A 22447-nucleotide genomic window follows, 5' to 3' on the forward strand; every position below is an offset into this window, starting at 1 on the left:
CACTTTCTTCTTTTACCGACTGGATGATATATGTGAATCATGAAATCAAAACTAGAAGTGCACCCGTCTAATTGGTTTCATATACTTTTTCAGAATCTGGAAGAGCTAGCACTGTGCAGCCTCCTCCACATTATTACTAATTCTTAGAGGCAATGAGAGATCAGTTCATACAACAACCTGAGGGTACATACAGAACACTCCTGTTTCAGTGGTATATAAATAAAATTCACATTCATCTAGACATGTATCAGCCAGAGAGCAGAAACAGTTTTTACACATCACAGTAGAGCAGAACTTCGTTCTTTACAAGCAACTGAAAGTCAAAGCAGGGCTGAAGTGTCCGTAGTTACCACAGTTATGCTTAGGTGAGTGTAGCTCACTATTTCTTGTTAGCCTGTTTATCTTTTTTTAATATTGAAAGTGAAGAGATTGATGCAATTACCCACTTAATGGATAATTGTGGGTTTAGAAGTGGTGCAAGTACCACATATAGCAGTTCTTACAACAAAGTGGAAATTAAAATATCTTCTGCTAAATTATTCAATTGAAAAAAGCTTGTAGTGTGTTATATTCCAGCAAAGTTGGATCAGATCATGCTAGTTATGAGATACAGTTGAGATGATTGGGTCTTCTAGAAGAGCAAGTCTATAAAACTGATAAATTGAAAGAATACACAGTTGCATATCTTTGCCAGGAGATTATACTCTTGGAAGCTTATTGGGATGAGGAAAAGGAGGTAGAAAAAGAGACTTTGGGGTGGCTTTAGCTGGTATTGGCTGCAAAATGCAGTTCTTTGTTGGAAGAACAGTTTGCATTTCCATAATGCACTGTGGTTGTACATATTAAAAATATTTTAAGTCTTGTGTGATTTTTGGAGCAGACATTCTAGAATGCCAGGACAGCTCATTTTCTAAAGAATTTTGCTGTGAGAATTTGGATTTGTACTGTGATCAGAATTCAGATCACCAAGAAAATGCCCTTTATGCCTTTGATGGTCCTGATACAACTGAGAGTGGTTAGCATTAGGAAGATTCTCACTTCAATCCTGTTGGATCTAAACTCTGTGATACCTTTTTTGAGAGAAGGTGTGATATGAGTTATTTTCCTACTGATCTTCCCAGAATCCCTTGAAACCGAAGAGTTAGAGAATGATTTTATAGAAGTAGCCATCTGTGATGTTTTTTATTGGGAAATTTCCCTGTGCTAGAGTATTTTTGATCTTATAGAGCGTGGCTGTAGGAATTATGCTGTGAGGTTAACTGCAACAAGCTGCTATAGTGTGAGATAAGAAAAAACTTACCCATGGTGTGTACTGAATGATGCATGGTAATGTGTGAAGGTAGAATTCCATGCATGAGTTACTGTAACTTGACAAGTTACTCCCTGTCATCCGAACTGTGGTAAATTCTTGATGTGCATGCTTTTTAGCCCGCGGCAAAGTGAGGTAACACAATCTTGCTAAGTTCAGCTTGTTCTGATGCAGTGAAACATTCCCATGTCCTGCTTAACCTTTTCCACCAGTGGATTTTCTTCTTTTTTTGCTTTTAAGGGATGATTTAATGAGATCTAGTGTGATAAGAACACTTTTCTTGAGCTTCTAAGAATTAGGATATATTCAACCTTTACCGCGCAAGTTGCCAGGAGATTAAAAAGACCTCATAGTCTCTGTGCTTACCAGCCTGGATATTACCTACTAACTGTAGCAGTGTAGGGCAGTATTTGTACAGTACGAAAGTTATTGATTTCCCTCACTAGAAATGATACAACAAAGAAACTCATGCTGTGTTTGGTTCCAATAAAAGAGTACCCAGGCAGGGGCCTTGGTGTTCAGTATGAGAAATCAGATAAGGAGTAATCTGCACATGAAAATTGATACACAGAAGAAGTTAATTTTCTTGAAAAATCAGCTGGAGACTGAAGAGCTCCAGAAAGATGTCCAAGTTTTTAATCTTCTTCCCTACTGCAGGTAAAATAAAAGGAATGTCTGCATGGTACAAGACAGCTTTGTGCAGTCATACAAAAATATTTGAGAATCAGCCATCTTGGAAACTAGTTTTGATACCAGAAACAGTAGAGCATTTCTCTTGTCTACATTTGTCAGTCCACATTAACAAAGCTGCTTGTAATGTCTTGAACTATGTTCGTGTTCTTTACAAGAGTATCAGATCCAGGCTCATAGAAGAAATTTCAAAGTTCTACCCTCCAAGCATCTAGCATGGCTCAGGGAGCTAGCCAGAGTGCATAAAAGACAGTAAAATATAATAGTATGATGATCTGCACTGCTCATGCAAAGCAGCTGTATACATGAAATCTTGCAAGGGTAGTTATTGTGGTACCACTTCCAATTTCATACCTCTCTGTATCATCCAGTTTTTTACTGAGTGGATGGCTTTCACTTTTTGTCAGCCATATATCCTGTCTTGATAAATTTATTAAGTTCTGTCATTTTTCAATGTACAGGTTTTTAGAAAAGATTAACATATGAGTTTTTTCAGCAAGAATTTATACTGTATTTAATTTTATTTTTAAAAGCATTAGTAATGCCTTAAATATGGTTAATGACATACCTTTATTGTGAAGATTTACAATTGGCATTGTGACAGTAAGTTGTACTCTACAGTTATCGTACTTATACTATTCCAATAACTAAATTTCAGCAGACTCCATTTTAACTGTTCTTATCTTTTGTTGGTTGTTACTGACATCAGATGTCACCTTTGCCTTAGGAAATTTAAACTTTTGAAGTGGAATGTCTCTTTCTTCTGGGACTAGAGTTTTGGTTTTTTTTAATACTTTATATTTAGTTCGTGAGTTTGAGGCTAATTACTTATTTTCTTCTTTAAATTAGTAGTTAGGCATGAGAAACAGTAACTATAGTTTTTAGATAATATGACTTTATAAGCACCAAATGTGGTCTTCAAAATGTGGTTTTTTTTCACTCTAATAGAAGCTTGTGTTCTGTTCTGCTCTTGTAGTCATCCTGCTCATCCCAAGAGAAACTACATCAGTTACCATACCAACCGACACCTGATGAACTACATTTTTTGTCTAAACATTTCTGTACCACTGAGAGCATTGCCAGTGATAACAGGTGCAGGACCACTGCAATGCGCCCTCGGTCCCGAAGTCTCAGGTGAGTTTGTGTATCTGCAAATAGGAGTTGGATCTAAATCCACAAATTATGGAGCATCATACGTTGGAGGTGTTTACTTACAGAAGTTTGTAACTGGGGCTGAATTCAGATTAGTCCTTTTAAATACTTACTCTACTTTTGATCATGACTTACTTCAGTGGTAAATAGTGTTAAAACAGGTCTTAATGTGAGGGCAACTAACCTACAGACACTGTCTTGATGACCTAGTCATTAATCATCTGATTGTAGCATTCCCTTTCTGAATTTATGTACCTATGCTGTCCTCAGTGGATTTGTCTGTGAACATCTGTAACAGATTGTCCATATTAGTAAAAGGACTCACCATCGTGATTATCTTGAGACAAAGTTTAGTGTTAATTTTAGACCTTCTAGAAAGCCAGAGCCAGTTATAGAATCACAGAATGATTTAAGTTGGAAGGAACATTAAAGATCATCTTGTTCCAACCCCCCTGCCATGTGCAGGGACACCTTCCACTAGACCAGGTTTCTCAAAGCCCCATCCAGTCTGGCCCTGAACACTCCCAGAGATGGGGTATCCACAGCTTCTCTGGGTTACAGTATATCACCACCCTCACAGTAAAGAATTTCTTCCTAATATTTAATCTAAGCCTGCCCTCAGTTTGCAGCTATTACCCTTTGTCCTCTCACTACATGACCTTGTAAAAATCCTCTCCTTCTTTCTTATAGGCCCCCTTGTACCCCCTAGAGTACCTTGTAGGTACTGGAAGGCTGCTGTAAGGTTTCCCCAAAGTCTTCTGTTCTCCAGGATGAACAACCCCAACTCTTCTGGCCTGTCATCATAGGATAGGTGTTCCATCCCCCTGATCATCTCTGTGGCCCTGCTCTGGACTTGCTCCAGCAGGTCTGTCTTTTTCCTGTGCTGAGGACCTCAGAGCTGGACACAAAACTCCAGGTGGGGTCTCAGGAGAGCAGAATAAAGGGGGAGAATCACCTCCCTTGACATTCTGGTCCCACTACTTCACGCAATTGGCTTTCTGGGGTGCGAGTGCACATTGCCAGGTTGTTTGTAACTTTTTACCCACCAACACCCCTGAGTCCTTCTCTTCATGGCTACTCTCAGTCCATTCTGTGCCCAGCCTGTATCCAGGTTTGTGATTGTCCCAATCCAGGTGCAGTACCTTGCACTTGGCTTTGTTGAACTTCATGAGGTTTACGTGGGCCCAGTGCTCAAGCCTATCAAGGTCCCTCTGGATGGCATCCCTTTCCTAACCCGATTCCTGGCTGCTCAGACATTCTTCCTGTATTACTCCCAGGCTACCAATCCTTGCTTCCACCCTTTGTAAGTTTCCTTTTTGTGTTAGAATTTGTCTGGGAGTTCTGTGTTCATCCAGACAGACCTCCTGGTATTTCTGCCTGACTTCCTCTTTATTGGGATGCATCACTCCTAACCTCAGAGGAGGTGACCGTTGAATATCATCCAGCTCTCTTGGGCTACTCTTCCCTCCAAGTCTTTATTCCATGGTACTGTAACAACTAAAGCCCTGAAGAGGCCAAAGCCTCTGGTCTTCTCCTGAAGGCCAGAGCTTTCTGTGTGCCCTCCTTGCTGCCCTAAGGATTGCAAACTGCACCATTTCATGGTCATGGCAGCCCAGGCTGCACTTGAGCTTCACATTCTCCACCAGCCCCACTTTGTTGGTGAAAATGAGGTCCAGCATAGCACCTATCCTCATTGACCTCTACATCACTTGGAGAAGTTAACAGCAACACCTTCCAGGAACCTCCTGGATGGCTTCTGCCCTGCTGTGTTGTCATGAGCTCTCATTCAGCTCATTTGTCCATAGGCAGAGCTCCATGCACTCCAACTAGTTACTGACTTAGAGAGTGACATCCCCTCCTCATCTCCCATGCTTGTCCTTCCTAAAGAACTTATATCCTTCCATTCCAACAGGCCAGTTATAGGAGCCATTTCACCACATCTCCGTGATGCCAGTAAGACCATAGCCCTACAGGCATGTGTGCATTTCTAATGCCTCTTCTTTATTCCCCACGCTCTCTGCGTTTGCATAGAGGTACTTAAGTTGAGCCTTGATGAACATACTGCTGACTTAATGCTTGAAGTGGCTGGATTTCCTTGTGCTGCTGTTCAAGTGCTCTCCTGCTAACCTGTGATCTCCCTGTAGGCTCTGGGTGTCTCTTGCTGGCTGTGGTATCAAACTAGTAGAAGTGGGATGGATTGAGGTTCCTCTTTCCCAAAAATTTTAATTCTTCTGCTAATGCAAGAAACCCCTATGAATGTATTATGATAAAATCACTACTAGGGGATTGCCCCCTGTGTTGAGTCTTCTTTCTGCTCCACATCTTTTAGGTCAGACTGCTTGGGCCAGTGTCACCAACACAGGAAATTTAGATTGAGATTTTTTTAGAGGGCTTTGTAATGGACAGTGAGGCTCATGTTAGCAAAAAGTAGTTTTGTAGTTTAGCCAAATTGATGGGTATCTTTTATGGATTCTTTTCGTCAAAGTCTTGTGCTTTGTATCCAGGCACAATGCCCTGGCTTTGATGGACTCATGCATATGTATGATATTATTTGTAGGAAGTTACTGCCTTTATCTGCTAGTCAGACTGAAAATAGATTGTTTTGATTTTATTTTTTTTAATTATCTGTTTAAAAAAACAAATGAAACCCAAACAAACCCATTGCTGACTTTGTCTCTTGTAGCTGCTAGAATTCTTGGTAAGATCATGCTGTTTTGATTGTATCTAAGCAGGTATAACCATAACTAACAGTTAAATACATCTCTGCTGCCCTTCTGAGGAAAAGATGATGTTCAGAGGTGTTGCAAAACTGATTCTGTCTTGAAATGTATGTACCAACTAAAAATAACATAGTTAGCAGTTAGATGTTAAGTATATTAAATAATTGTGAGGATTTCGACAGAAATAGGAGAAAGGAACCAAATGTACACTGATGAGAGAATGGACCTTTCCAGTAAAGCTTGTGTTTTCTGTTGCAAATAAATCATATAAAAATATAATAACAGTACTAAAGTTCATGCTGAGACAAGTGTAAAGGGATAATTTGCTTTACTTGCAGCCCTGGACGTTCTCCTGCTTGCTGTGACAATGAAATAATTATGATGAACCATGTCTACAAAGAAAGGTTCCCAAAGGTAATGTGTGTGTAAAAAAGGAAGAAATTTCTTTGTATTTCTTCCTATAAATACGAAGAGAGATTTGTCAGGATTTTCAGAGCAATTGAGCAACAATCTGAAGTGTGAACAACTCACTCGTCTCAGAGTTTCAGATATGAATGAAGTTGTATGGGATTACTTTTTAATAATAAGAATATCTTTGAGGGTTTTTTTTTAAGCATTGGCAGTTCTGTGGGAACCAGACAGTTGGTTCTGTAAAACCTGCAGACATCTAGGAACCTGCAGACACATTTGGCAGGATCTGTGAGCCTGTGGTGCTTTTAATTAGTCAGTTGTTCATTCAAACTGCCCAGTATAATATTTTTGTGGAACAACCTTTATGAAAGCAAGGAGGATATTCTCATCTGTAGTATCTGCAGTTTTAACAGAACAAAGGAGACTGCACGAGTTCTTCCTCCCTCCCTCCCTCTCTCCTTCCCTCCCTCCCTCCTTCTCTCTTCACAGTTACGGGTGCTCCTTTGGTTCTCTTTAGTGATCATCACAAGATTAGTTGGTTTTTTGGCATCAGTCATTTCATGCATTCCAGCTAGGTAAATTCTTAGGCAGTACAGAAATGTTCTAGAAATAAGCTTTTAGGCTGTTAGTTTCTTGTAAAGCTGATTTAATGTATTGCATAACTACTTGTCTATAGGCCACAGCTCAGATGGAAGAGAAGCTTCAGGACATTATAACAAATTATTCTCCGGAGAACATCCTTCCCCTGGCAGATGGAGTTCTCAGTTTTACCCACCATCAGATCACAGAACTGGCTCGAGATTGTTTGGATAAATCTCACCAGGGCCTCATCACATCACGATACTTCATTGAATTACAGCAGAAATTAGACAAATTGCTACAGGAGGTATGAGCCATGAGACTGTTACGTTTGCTTGAAAAATGGGTTAAATCTGTTTTCCTTAGAGTTGTCTTGAATGGTGTCATGAATCATAACTGTTCACTCAAGTAGTTGTCAAAGTTGTATTCATATCTCTTAGTCTATGTAATAACCACTACAGAAATGATAAGCTGAAATAGATGGGTTGTAAAGATTTCAGAAACAACAACACGGCAAGTTAGAAATTGCTTACAGAGGTGTGTGCATAAGCCCCAAAGGAGAATGCTTGCTATTCCATTTACTGTAAATAAATGAGGAAACATAGACACTGTGCTTTTTATCAACCCTGCTGATTGCCTGCTGTGTTGAAAAAGCAGTCAGCAACCCCTAGCTTTTCATTAGCAAGAAGTTAATTAATTATTTATTATTTCTAACATTCCTTTCGTAATTGAACTGTTTGTTAACAGAAATAATGTGATTTCTTAAAGTGTTGAAACTTTCATAGAATGACCAGCTAAATGAATTAAGAAGAACTTGAAATTTAACAAATACACTTTGACATAAGTCGCTGCAGTTTATTAATACAGTTTTTAAAACAGTGAGTGAGGCATGTAGTATACTCATTTGTTTGTGTGGGACCTGATAGTACATTATAAACCAAAGTTAATCTGATAGACCAGCAGATTTGATATTAACTTGAAATTTTCCAACTGATATGTTAAGATGCAGTGCCCATCTTCATTTATGTTTTCTGTTTTCTTTAAAATGCAAAAGCAGTTGCTAAAGGTTTTGGTTTGGTTTTGTTTTCTTTCCTGTGCTGCTTTTTTGTTAACTTCTACTGAGTAAATAGGATTTCTGCAACTGGTGTATTTTAAACTTTTTCTCTTCATACAGCAATTCAAAACTTAAGACATCAGTGATTTATTTCTGGATTATTGAAACCCTGTTTTTTTAAACATTAAAAGTACATAGAGGTTGCTTGCTAGTCAAGAGGAGGGTTTGAACCAGTGACCTTCTTGTGAAACGATCATACTTTTATGATACCAAATTGTAGGCATAATTGGCCAGTTGATAATGTCAAAATACAAGGAAGCATGTCTAAGCTAAGATTCATTGAACCACTGTTATAATTGTTAACAATATAGCCTTTAAAATGGCTACATGTTTAGTGAAGTTTAGTGTATATGTTCACTCATTAACACCTCCCCCAAAACCCATTAAAAAAAAAGCTCCAGCAAATTATTCTTCAATCTGCATATAAAGCAGTGCATTATTAAAAAAAATTACCGAAACACTCATTTTGTCATGTTCTGTGATGCTAATTCTGCATTATGAAAAAGTTTCCTGTTCCTGCAAAGACATTATACCTTAAAATATTCAGACCTTTGAGTCCACTGCATACTTGTTAATGGCATAATCCGACAGTACAAAAACTTTTTCTTTGCATGACTTGGTTCTGGGCAATTAGTTGTGCTATGGATTCATGCTGTTTATTTGTTGTTAGTTCTCAGCTGCAATGATCAGTAGAAAGTTGCATTTCCTGCAGCTACTTGAGCATAACCAGGGGAAGACTCCCTTGAGGTTTGAGCAGCTTGGTTCAGCCAGCATTTTTATAATTCTAAGGGCAAGGTCAAGTGGACCTGAATGTTTTCCTGCTCCATCCGTCTTAAATGTAATATGTATTGAAAGTTTTGTTCACTTATGCACTTAACTGTTCACAAAACTTTACAGACGTGCTTTACATTTTGCTAGTGGTTAAAATAGGCAAGTCTTTTGTTTACAAAAGAGTTTTATTGGACTTAGTTGGTAATGTTCTGAGTTATGCTTCTATCCAGTCAAGGTTCTTTTGAAATCTATTGCAGAGTGCTAGATAGCATTTGTGCCTTTTTCTTTTTTCCTTTTTTAAACTCTACGAATTAATTCATCTCAGATATTTGATGGTTTTTAAAATTGTGGTACTTACCTTAAGAGCAGTATTTATAGCTTCCTGTTTTTAAATAAAAAATAAAATGTGTTATATGAAAAGTACTTATTTGTCCATATTAATTATTTTTTAAGTGTCAGTTTTTTAGTTCTCTTTGTGGTTTTGAATAAGCAAGAGATGATCAGAAATTTAAGTCTGTGGCTTCTACTGTTCAGAACAAAGAAGTGCTTTGATATTTGAGGCAAGGGCTATTAATATGTTTATACTGTTTCCTTGCATTCATTGGCATTCTTAAATTACATAATTTGTTCTTAGAGCAAAGTGTTTAAAGAAATTTGAAATTCAGCTCAGACCATTGTGCAGATATTATCAAGCCTTCTAGACGTATTTTTTCTGACTGTATTCTTTTATAGCATTTTCCCCCATTTGTGGTAATCTTTGTAGAACTCAGTTTTTCATTGTCTTCCTGTCTGCATGTACCTCTATATTGAACCTCTCTGCAAGTGTAGTTTTTATGTGTTCACATATATGTAATTGTCATTTCACTATGACAACTGACTATGGGAAATCAGTAACAATTTGGCATGAATGTTGCTTGTATCTTTTAATATTATTTAGGTTAGTTTTCATTTAATCCTAAAATTATTAACAAATTGAGGCACAACCTACATGTAGGGATCTGTGTTGTATTGAATTTTGTCTTTTTTGCAAAACTGGTAATAATACCATGTAAGCTTAAGAAACAGGCAAAAAAACCTGCAGGTATATGTCCATTATAGGTACTTTTATTTTGTTGTTACAGTGTTAGAATTGTAGAAATGGGGTTACTTTAAAGTTAGTGTGGCTCAGATCCTTGTTATCTCTGCTGGCATCTTGAAATTGAGGTGCTGTTTGTATCAAGTACATGCTTCAAACCCTCAGAGGTGTCCCAAATATCATACATACTTTCCTGCAGTGCACAGAATGTGATTTTGTTTAATATCACTTTATTTTTATCTTTTAGGCCCAAGAGCGATCAGAGAGTGGAGAAATGGCATTTATTAAACAGCTTGTTCGAAAAATCCTGATAGTTATTGCTCGTCCTGCTCGCTTACTGGAATGCTTGGTAAGGTCATGCTTATTATGAGTAGAGCTTTTCACTTGGTAGTGTAGGAAATTTCTGGTTTAGTATTCAAGGCCCTTTAAAAACGTTTTTTGGAACATGTCAAACAGTGAGGTAGGACTTCATTGTTGGTAGGATCCCTTTCACTTTTATTTCAGGACTTTGCTGCAGTTTTGTTTGCTTCCTTGCTATTGCAGGTACTATGGTATAGAACCCTTTTCATCAGCTAAGGAAGCTGCTGTTCAGAACCAGTCAGGTTTTTCTGTTGGTTTGTTAGAATTCGTTATTTCTTGGGAAGACTGTTCCTGAATTGTAATTGGTGTTCTTCCCATTGTTCTTACCAGTTTCATAATTTTGTTTCACTTAGCAGCTGCCAGAGCTGTAAGCAGCTTGAAGTCAGCTCTGCTGTACTTGATCTGGGGAAAATAACAGCAGAGGGTTTAGGCTGCCTGCGTATATGGGTAGTTGACATTATACTGGGGACCAGAAGGAGCAGAAGACTTTACTTACTTATGCATGAGCATAGCACCAATGTTGTCAGACTGCATTAATTTGTGTGAGCTGTGTGGGTGTGTCTCTGCTTTTCTTGTCCATGCTGCAGGAGCTGGGATGGCTCAGGTGCGGGAAGTTGCTCCCGCGCACAGAGCCAGTGTGCTTCAGTTGTTCAGTGGAACTAATAAACGCTCACAGAACACAATGTATTCAGGAGGATGGTGCAGACACCCAAATACCATGTAATAGCCAACCTGAGTCCAACAGGCCTGGCAGGCAGCCCAAGCTGACTTTGAGCCTCTCTGCCTGCCAATACCAAGATCACAGTGTTGATGCTGTGTACAGCTGTTTGAGGCAGGCAAGGCTTATGTGGGAGCCACTAACCTGCTGCTAGACTCAAGTTATGCCTGAAATTGTCATAACTGCATTTTTATGGCACTGGATCTGAGCTAGTAAGTCTTTCCAACCTGATTTTGGCTCTGTACTGTGTCCCTTCATCTGTGGCACAGTTAATCCACAACCTGGCTCGTTCAGCTATGGGCATTTTGAGAGCTGTCTGTTTTGTTTTGGAAACATCATGTCTCAGTATTCCCAGTTGCATTTTGTTCATGATTTGCAGTTCAGGAGCAGTCTAAAATAAGATATGTGCTCTGAATCAGCATGAAAGAGAAGTTTAAAAACAAAACAAAAAGGCAGGTTTTAGAGAGGAGAACACCGTAGCATGTCCTGCCTCTGCCACTGTATCCAAACTTGTTTTACTCCTTCTTCCTGAGCCCTGAAGAGTTTATTCCATGTCTAGTGTGATGTTCCCTGCTCTAGTCACAGGGTTCATGTAGCCTTTATCCACATAACCCAATTTCTCATATGATGTTTTTTTTCCCTACTTTTTCCCCTCTGGTCTGCATCCTTCTCTATTATCACACATCCAGAAATGCCCTTAAACACATCCGGAAGGCTGACAGACCAACACTTGTTAATGATGCTTAATATCCTTCTCTTCCAAAGTGGGCTTTCTCCCACTAACCCCTGCCCTCAGCACCATCATTCTTCATTAGCTTTCTAATTGAAGTGCTGGAGTATGCCCAGAGAAGGGCAATGAGGCTTGTGGAGGGTCTAGAAAATGTGTCTCATGAGGAACAGCGGAGGGAGCTGGGGTTGTTTAATTCAAGAAGAGGAGGCTCAGTGGGGACCTCAGCACTCTCTACAACCACCTGTAAGGAGGTTGTGGTGAGGTGGGGGACAGCTCTCTGCCTGCAGTGGGAGGACAAGAGGAAATGGCCTTAAGCTTGAGACCAGGGAGATTCAGATTAGATATTAGAAAAAAAATTTTCACCGTTAGGGTGGTTAGGCATTGGAATAAGTTGCCCAGGGAGGTGGTGGAGTCACCGTCCCTGGAGGTGTTCAAAAGGGGCATCTGTATCTGGCGCTGGGTGATGGTTTAGTGGTTTAGGGGTTAAAGTGATGTTGGGAGGATGGTTGGACTGGATAATCTTGTAGGTCTCTTCCAGCCTTGGTGATTCTGTGGTTCTCTCCTGGTGGCCTATTTGCCCATTGCTTCATTCTCCCTAAGTGCTGAGTTTTATAGGGATCTAGTCCAAACCTCCATTCACTTAGTTCCCAGTTTCTGCGACTGGGATTTTATCCTAGGCTACTTGCTCTGCCTTATCCTTCAAGTAGAGTGCATATGCAGTATGCAAGTTGTGCATACTGTGTCCCTCCTTTTACTGGGTCTCCTGAAGTGAGTTGAAGGACTGTGCTGCAAAGACCAGAGGTGACTGTGTCTCAGAGTTTAGAGTTTCAGAGCAGCAATGGCAGGGAAAACCAGCACAGCTTGCTCCAAGTGTTCTCAATTCAGACAGGATGTTCAGGAGATTTATACTGGAATGTAAAAACCCCGCACCATATGTTCCTACAGATACAGGCAGATTGAATAAATTTAGGCATACTGTCACAAAATAATATGTTTCTCGTGCAAGAGGGTGTTAAACCTACTCCATAAACAAGACTGGAATTGTGTGAACTTACAGGAACAAAGTCTGTAGTGTCCCTCTGGGAACTTTTGAATAATACTGGCTAATATTTTAGAATATCTGTCTGAAATAGATACTAGGTATGAAAAACTGCAGCCTCTGTAAGAAAGTTCATAAAGTTATAGAAAATAAATCTGGCTTTTTATTCATAAGAAGTTTCAGATATGCAGTAAAGCTGTCAGTTTTCTGATGGTGGTCTTGGCTCAGGTGTTCATGGCATGTGAATTCCTATTTTAATTTACCTGATAATCATATGAATAAAGATTTTACAGTTTCATGTGTGGCAAGAGCTGCTGGCAAATATTGAAAGATTTTTCTCTATTTGTACATGGAAAATTAAATAGTTGGAGGTAAGGATCAGAAAATTTGTTGCTTCTCATTATTCACACCTGTGTATGTATATACCTAGATGAATGTGTTTAGATAGATACGTGCGCATACACATACACACCCCCCCCACTCTCATAAGATTAAAACTACCTGTTTTGAAATTGCCTTGTCTTGCTAGTAAGTGGAGGAGAAGCTGTATATCTGCCACTGCAGCAGGTCAAGAGATGATGTTTCCATGATGAAAGTAAATAGATATCTTGGCATACAACCACGTTGTTGGGTTCTTCAGTGCCAGGGAGTAACATGTAAGAGAATCAGCTGGGCTTGGCAAGTCAGATGAGGAGAGTAAGACTGAAACAGCATGTACCACTTAGTTATCTGTTCAGATTTTTAGGCAATTTAGCAGCATCCTGAGGCTTTTAAGTTAAATAAGACAGTTTTGGCACTTAATGGGTTCATGGTAAATCCTTGGCAGTAGGCTGTAGATTATGAAAATTGTTTCATGATAAATGTAAAACTTAAGATTGTTTCTATAAAACTGAAAATTCCACAGATACTTTATTTCAGACATGCTGTTAGCTGCACCTGCTTTGATGCTTTCAAAATGAAGCATGATACCTAATTTCTCAAAGCCATTTCTGGGTTGGGATGTTGAGTTTCCATGTCCTGAGTAGCCTGAGAATCTAGGACAGGAGCTTTGTGATTCAGCATGTAGACTAAAACCACGTGGGGTTATGTTAGGCTACAAAACAAGAGTTGGGGAAGCTAGATCAGCAGTCTGCCTGGCTTCCACAGGTATTTGTGACAGAGATGAACTTACTCGAGGAAAAAGTCTGTTTTGTTACATCAGTGTTTCATGACTCATCATGTTTTGACACTGTTACACATGGCACCTCTTTATAGAAACATCTTGAAGAATGCAACAGCCCTGAAGAGATGTTTTGGTAGGAATTCATGCTGGTAGAGAGAGAAATTCTACTAAAAAAAAAAATCTGACAAACCTTTTAATAAACTTTCTTGCTCCTTTAAATGCATTCTTATTTTTATAATCTATAAAGGTAGTAAAATTAAAGTATTTCCAAGGAACTTGGGAATAGGCAGTTTTGAATTTCTATTTTTTTGTTCCTTTTTGTTGCTTGTTTAGGTTTGCCTTTTTAGGTATGTTATAAAAGAGAGTTACAATATAGTTAGTTCCCAAAGGAAAATGTTTCATTTCTAGATGTGGAACAATTGGATCAATGAAGTTCAAATATTTTTTTATCAACTTAACAGTTTTGTCTATCGATTTATTTAATTGTATTTTCCATAAAACACAGTGCATATATATTGATTCAAAATACTTCAAATTTCATTTAGAAGTAAAAATTGTAGTACAATATATTTACAGTTTGTTTCTGTAGTGTATTTTTGTAGGCAACCAGATGCAGGGAGGTAGTCTTCTCTATTTGAAATGTTATTGTTGCTGATTATAGGTCATTTCACTCAGTATTATGTGAAGTTTTGAAGGCCTACTATTCCTATAAAGTAAGGCTCTGAAGTAATGGTATGGAATTTCATTGCTTACAGTATGTTATGATACAGAAAAATCAGAATAGATTAATAAACTACTAATAATAGAATAAAGAGGTATTGTTTTTAATAGGGAAATGTCAAATATGTCCAGTAGAAGACGCAAAGGATGTTTTAGTTAGGCTCTAAGAATTCAATTTCAACAGAGAAAATGAAGGTGATTATTTTTCTTCTAGGAATTTGATCCTGAAGAGTTCTACTATCTTTTGGAAGCAGCTGAAGGCCATGCTAAAGAGGGTCAGGGCATTAAAACAGACATCCCTCGGTATATTATTAGCCAGCTGGGCTTAAATAAAGATCCTCTGGAAGGTAAGTGTATCTCCTGGTAGAGCTTGTAAGTTCCTAGATTCTTCCTTCTCCATGTGATTTATCATTCTGATAATCTGTGTGTGCCTGAAAAGGGTAAAGTTAAGATGGTAGCAGAACAAGCATTTGCTAACCCTCACAGTACTCTCCCAAGCTCAAAGGCGTTAAAAAGGCCACCTGTTGTGTATAGGATTTTTCCATTTGAATATCATTCACAACTGTATTGTGTCAATGATACTGGTCATCTTTTTCCAGCCTGACAATGCAACTTTCTTATTTCAACTCTAGCTGAAATTTACTGGGATAGTTTGATGGTTATCAAATGTTATCTAACCACAGGTATAAAGGAAAAAACCTGGGCTGAGCTGTTTGCTTTTCAGTGGCCCCAGGCTTCTGCATCTTTAAGTCTGTGAGAAAACTATCTTCCATTCCATTTATTTTTCCAGGTAACTTATGTGTACATGTTGAAAACTTTTGTAAGGAGAACTTGGGTTCCAGTGGAGGTATTGTCATTGCAAAATTTTTCTTCACTGTGAGAGTGGTGAGATACTGGAACAGGTTGCCCAAGGAATTGGTGGGTGCTCCATCCCTGGATGTATTCAAGGCCAGGCTGGATGGGGTTCTCAGCAACCTGGTCTAGTGGAAGGTGTCCCTGTCCATGGCAGAGATGATCTTTAAGGTTCTTTCCAACCCAAGCTATTTTATGATTATTTTAAGGACAGCGTTGAAAAAATTAAAATTACTTCTCTGTCCTAGTCAAACTATCTTCTTTGCCATCCTGAGAGCATGGTCTATCACTGGTGACAAATAGAAATTGGTTCACTGTGTTCAGTGCTAGTTCTGTAATTTGGAAGAAATTGGCAGAAATGCCATCATGCAAAAATGAGTCTAGCTAGTGCCAATTATCTTGTCTTCTGTGTTGTGACGCAGGACTAAGAGAGGACTTGATAACACAGAGTAATAGCAAAAAACTGTGCTAAACTTTTCTTAGCTAGTTCTTATGATGGATGATCTCCTGTTGTTAAATCAAAGGTGTCACATATTGTGTTTTTAACTCTTTTTTGCTGAACTAAAGCAGTTTGTAAAGTTCAGTACTGCCAGTGTTGTCAGGAATTTGGTTAGATCTAATTCAATTAAATTGGACGTTGTTATAGCTGATATTCATGCTATATTAACAGACCTAAAGAAAATCAAGTCTATTATTAATCTGCTTCCTATCTTCACAGAAGAACTTCCTTATCCAAATTTAGTACTGTCTTTTATCTGAGATACAGATTAACAGCTTTGATGCTTTTTTCTTGGATTTGGAGTGCAGCAAGGAAGCCAGACAAACTGGGAAAATACACATAAATATTGTTTTCCCTTTTTTTCTGGAAAAGATCAGGGAGTATCTTAATTCTCTGCAAGTGTCTTCTGGATTTGGTGAGCTACTGGTCTGTCCTAAACCAACGATTCATAAATTCTTCCCTGATCAAGTATGTAAGATGTAATTTGGAGTGTGTGTTTAGGGTTTTGTATCATTGACCCTGGTTCTGCCACTTGAACCTTACCTTTCTGCTTGACTCTTCTTGGCCACTTGGATTAAAGTGTTCCTCGGTATGAGTCAAGAATCTAAGAATCTATGAGTCTAAGCTAATAAAATTTTAATTAATTTTTTTTTGACCTGTTTATTATGAGAGAGATATAGGAAAAAAGTAAGGAGTACTCTTGCTCTGACTACTTTACATGAGTGTACTTCATCAAAGACACACCTTAAAATTATAGTTCATAAACTAAGTATTAATATAATATAAACTTTAAAGCATTCCAGGATAATTGAAATGTTGTTTGTTTTATTTTTTTTCTGAGGGGAAAAAATGGACCATGTGGTTTGTCAGTAAATACTGATAGCTGTATGATGTGTGGATTGCTGATCTTTGATTCAGTTGGAGATTTGTGCAATAGAATTAACTTGTGTGTCATTTTAAAGATTAATACATATGTGTATTTGTGATCAAGTAATTCAGGCCATCTGATTTGTGTTAATGCTTTCCTGCCACGCTACCAAAAAAGTGATATTTATAAGCAGTATAAATCACTGTGCAATGACATCTGCAGAGAAAAGCAACCTACTTCAGACCTTTCTCTACTTACCTCCTTTGTTTGCTGCCATAGCTGTAGTGTCCTTTCTTTGAGTGAAATGATGCATGCATTATTTGGAGATAATGTTAGATAAATTTATACTGTACTGAAAGCAATACCACAACAGATTCAGCAGTTAGAGAGTGGTGGCTGCATTTCTGAAGAGTTGCCTGGGGAGAAATTTTTCCCCAAGTGTTTTAAGTTACCATCTTTACTGTTTTGAATGATGAGTCTTGAGAAATGGTTTAAATCAATGAAAGAAAAAGGACAGATGTTTAATGGTATTTAGATGAGTTTTAAATATCTCTTCAGGCATTGCAAAATGGTTCCATAGCTCCCTGTTTTGAAAGTTGGCTCTTGGTTCCATCCCATTACTACCTACTGCCTGCAAATAATATGGATTTTTCAGATAATGGTTATTTTGCAAAAGTTTGTTTAAAAAGATAGCGTTTTAATATGCTATTTATGGAAGTAATTTCAGTTGAGAAGGCTGTCAAAATATATTATTCCAGCTTGCTTGGTTCTCTCCCATACAATAAAATTTTAGTTTCATCAACACTTCTATTTTAAAACCCCCATGTTCACAAAACTCTGACTTCTCCCAGGGAAATCCACTCCCAGTTCATCCTATATAATTTTTTTTTTTTTTTTTAAGATTTGTTTGTTCTCAGTGGAGATATTTTTCACCATTTATTGACTTAATTTTTGGAATTTTTTTTAGCATCTTTCAGGCTTTAAAAATCTGCTTGACTTTTGAAGTGGCATTCTAATTTCTTCTGTTTCTTACACTTTACATACATTTTGTTTTCAATAGTGATTACAGATAAGAGCTACTCCTTTTAGATCTTTAGCTGTTCCAACAGAAAATTGTCTATGTGGTTAATTTGCTTTTAAAAATTGCAGTAAGTGTTGTGCAGCATTTAACTTATAACGATCATATATATAGAAATATATAGAAAAATCCAGTTTAGATAATCTATGTGAATATTCAGTTATATTTTGTATTCATAAATTCAGTTAACAGTCCTGAGATAAAAATGGACCTTACAAATTTCAGGTGGTCTTATCTGTCTGATTCCCAGCATATAGTTGTGATAAAATGTGCATCTTTCGCTATGTAGGGGGTATATAATTAACTATGTATATAATTCAAGTAGGTATATGGGGTCTTCTGGGTACTGGCTGTCCTGTTTAGCTTTTATTACCCGAATGAATTCTTAGTTACTGCCCCCCTGAAGAACAGGGTTGGCTTAGGAGCTCTGCAGCATAGGTTGGCCTATGGCAGGGATAATCTGGTCAAGTTGTAGACTCCCAGAATAGTACTTTCCCAGAGAAGCTGTCTGTATTATGACTCTATAAATGATAAGCTTCTAAGAGAATAGCTTATTCTGCTAGGCCTATCAGTATTTCTGTGTAGAAGATGAAAAATATTTGGATTCCATCTTTAGTCTAAACTAGAAGCTCTTGCTTTAACTGTAAAGGAGCCCAAGAAGGAGGGTGCCTACTGTTAACCCCTCTGGGGCTGAGATCCTCAGGAGTTCTAGCAGAGTAGTGCTGTCTTTCCCTTAATGCTCAGTTTACACACAAATCTTGGAATTCTCTAGCTCAGCAGTGAAAACAGTATTGCTTTTCATTGCTTCATGGCCATTTGAATTCTTCATAGAAGAATTCAAATAGGCACTGAATAGCAGGTCTTAATTTTCTGGATGGATTTTTTTTTAATCTATGCTTGGAGGTGCCCTGAAAATTACTTGGCAAGTACTACATGAGGACGCCATTTTATAATTAGTTTCAGAAGGGTGTCACTTTTCAGGTTTTCTGTGCTTCACCTAGTTTTGTATTTGCTGTAGTTTAAAATGAAATTTTTAATCTTTCTTTCCAGAAATAGCTCAGCTAGCTAATTGTGAGAGTGGGACAGCAGAAACTCTGGAAGTGGATGAATCAGTAAATGTAAGCTTTCCTGTTATGTCGCTGCTGTTGCTGAATGTGAGCAAAGAAAATGTGTTGTGTTCCCCCCAACCCTGTCTGTTTTATTTTCTCTTGGTATATGTAAACAGATTGAATAAACATTAGTTAATCCTCACACTAATGCCATGATGCTCAGCAGGCAGAAGGCTTTCAAAAATTATAACAAAACTTTCTACCTATTTTCCTGGACATTTTAGTGTCTTTAGCTTCCATGAATTTAGTGTCAACCATGTGGCAATAGCTTTACTACAAAATCCACCAGTGCTTTCTTCGTTTCTGTTCAATCAATGTATATCTTTTTCTTCTAGAAGTACTTGTAAACTGTTTAATAAAACAAAGAATTTTAAAGAAATTTTATAACAGTCCATTCACAGAGGCAGCTAATGATCAAAGTGAGAGACTCTGAACAGATCCAGTGGAGAGACAAGGAAGAAATGAGTAAGTTAGCAAATAGTCTGGATTCAGAAAGTTAGTTCAAGTGGATAGAGAAAGCAAGTGTTGTTTGAGGAGATGTGTGGGTAATTAGTGGTACTTTACATGTATTTACAAATGATAGCCGGCATGGGTTATCTGTTAAAGTAGTTCTGATATGTAACAGAAAAGACATCGTTCTCCGGTACATGTCATATTATATTGGAATAATTTCTGACATTCTGGCAAAATGCCACTTATAAAGCCGTAATTCCATAATTGACACAAAGGGTGTTTCTTACTCTGCTGCTTTTGTTCATTTGCATTTAAAATACTGTATTACACCCAAGCAGTATTTGGTGGAAGGATACTGACAAACTGGAGAAAAGACAGACAGAATAACTAGAAGGCTTAAAGGAAGTGCTGAAGTGCTTAACAGAATCTAAGGTGTGTTAGCTAAGAAACTGAAATAGTAAAGTTTGTGTTGTGCAAATGCTGAAGAAATACAAGAAGGATAATGCAGTGTAATAAAGGAATGTAAATAAGGGAGATGATGAAATGAAATTAATAATGAAAAATACAGGATATTTGGAAGTATCTGAAAGCGTAGCTGTGGAATAAACGTATGTGGGAAGTGACAGGAAGCGTAACTTGCAAGCACAAGACTGTTCACAATCATACTGAATATGCAATTCGGAAGAATCCTGTACTGACAGGCAAGTGGACTAAACAATTTAGTGTCCTCTCTGTCACCTCCTGTGTAGTTCATTATATTAACATATTCACTGATCTTGCACTGAATTTTCTTTAGCAAGCACTTAATTGAAAATGTTCCAACCAGCTCTACTTTCAAATTCTAAGTATTACCGAACTGCTTGGATAGGGATCATGGAACTTCTCGGAGGTTTGGAAAACATTCAAAAACTATATTGTCAATTTGTAATGCTGAATTTGGAGTCTTGTGCCCTCATCTTTCCTCCCTGAACCCCAATTCTAATTCACACATATTGAAGATTAATTAAAAATTAAAACTAGAAAAAAGGTTTTGCCATACTCTGGACAACTCAATTTTTAAAAAGTTCTGACAAGTAGGTAAAAGTGACTCTCTAGAGGTAGAATTAATGCATTTTTGTCTTCTGTATTTTTCTCTTTCATTTTGTCTCTTTTCACAGTCTATTCTAAGTTGTATCACACTCTACCCTAACATTAGTTTGAAATGTGCAAAAGTTTATTTGAATAAACAGGAGCTCATCTGCAGTTTGTTGTTACCAGGTCGTAATATGAGATTTACTAAAATGGGAAGGCAACAGCCAACGAGAGCCTTGTGGGATTCACAGGAGTCCATAACTCCAAATAAGAGCTGCCAGTAACTACGTTACCAGAACCCCTCATGGCTGTAACCTTTGCATGTAGATAGGTGGACAGTTTGCTGCGGTTCAGCAGATGAACCTGTCTGATGAAAAGCAGCTTTGCTTCAGGAGTCCCTTGGTCCCTCTCTGTGCTGACTGTGACTGACTGGCCAGAGCTTTTACCTGGTGATGATTGGGTTTTTTTTTTTGTTTGTTTTTTCACCTGATTTTGAAAAAAAGTACTGTTTTAACTTTGTTCTTTCTCATCTCTTCCTTTGAAGAGCTCTAATACCTCACTGAAGCTGCAGAGGAAACCTCGGGAAAGTGATTTTGAAACCATTAAACTGATTAGTAATGGAGCTTATGGGTGAGTAATCCCTGAGTGTGACAAGTCCTTTGCATTTTAGTTCTGCTTAACTTTCCATTATTTCTTATTTCAGGGATCTCTGTGTGAGAGTGAGTTTGCACTACCACATTTCTCATTTTGCTTTTCTGTTCTGTTACTAATATTTGAGTTTACAAGTTTTTGGAAAGTTTGCTAGGCAATAATTAATTACTGTGTGCTGCAGTAAATTAAAGTACTGAATATTAAACCACTAAGATTTTTCAGAAGTGGATATCCTGCTATAGATAAAACCTCAAAAAATGAAAAGGCAAATTTAAAGTCATCTTTATAATACTGGAAACAGCCTGTGCTTATGCAGATATGAGACAGAATAAAACTTCATTTGTAGGGAGACGAATTGATAAAAATAAGTGCTTACTTGACCTAAAAATATTGGTGAAATAGAAATAAATTTCCTGAAGTAGGGAAGCACTGTTCTCCATGGATGCTCTTCTAATCCTTAAGTTTTAACCAATTAGATTTAAAGGAATTGGCATTACTTTATTAGTTTCTAGAAATTGCACAACTTGCTGCCCAGTGTGAGTTGTAAGTCAATCAGTCATCTGGAGATATCACCACAAGGCTAAAAGAACATTTTTGGTAACCTGGGCCTTAAATGAACAGCAAACGTTACCTGAACACCAGATGTGTGGGAAGTACTTTGCAGTGATGGTGTCTGTCTTCAGTCACCTCTTCTGATCCAGTACTACCTGTTAGAGCCTTGTTTGGCTCCTCCTCTACACTGAAATATATCGAGACAGGAACTGTTGGTCTCTGTAATCTGCAGGAAGAGGAGGGATGTATATTGGTTCAAAAAAGAGAGATTTCCATCTTGAGGTGAGGAGCCCACAACCAAATAAGACTTGGCAGTGGAGGAGGGCTGTGCTGCTCTCCAGCAGAGACCCCATTAGACTGACCCTGCTCTGCGCCGCCTCTGCTTGAGGTAGAAAGCAGTAGTGACCTGATATGACTGAGCACTCTTTGAAGAAATCCTGGACATAGGACAAGGAGCGCCTGTGGTATACCCACTGGAGTTTCTGTGCCTGTTTAATGGCCTGAGGCTGATTATCTCTCTCTGATGATATTTAGTTAAAGGTGACTCTGAGTTCTGGAACAGGAGGCATTTAGTACTGTTGGTCGTGGTAACTTGTGTGAAGGCTATTTGTGTCCAGATGTGTTTACCTAGCTCAGCAAAAATCCTGAAGGAAATAGCATAATTTGAATTAAAGTTATGTAAATATTCAAATACAACTTCTCACTAGTCAACCTCTGCTCAATTTTCTCAGAATTTCTCCACAGGCAAACTCGTTGCTTATTGT

General features: G+C 38.0%; 1 protein-coding gene across 14 annotated transcripts in view; it reads left to right on the forward strand.

Moving 5' to 3' along the window:
* MAST4 (microtubule associated serine/threonine kinase family member 4) overlaps positions 1–22447 on the forward strand; it is a 301580-nt gene that overhangs the window by 246474 nt on the left and 32659 nt on the right. For all 14 annotated transcript variants that reach the window (XM_064641886.1, XM_064641885.1, XM_064641882.1 and 11 more), the window contains 7 exons: positions 2976–3133; positions 6210–6285; positions 6959–7168; positions 10069–10170; positions 14765–14897; positions 18898–18965; positions 21025–21110. In XM_064641886.1, coding sequence (XP_064497956.1) covers positions 2976–3133; positions 6210–6285; positions 6959–7168; positions 10069–10170; positions 14765–14897; positions 18898–18965; positions 21025–21110 — 833 coding nt within the window. The remainder of the gene's footprint in view (positions 1–2975; positions 3134–6209; positions 6286–6958; positions 7169–10068; positions 10171–14764; positions 14898–18897; positions 18966–21024; positions 21111–22447) is intronic.

This window comes from Pseudopipra pipra, chromosome Z, assembly GCF_036250125.1.
Source record: "Pseudopipra pipra isolate bDixPip1 chromosome Z, bDixPip1.hap1, whole genome shotgun sequence".
Lineage (NCBI taxonomy): Eukaryota > Metazoa > Chordata > Aves > Passeriformes > Pipridae > Pseudopipra > Pseudopipra pipra.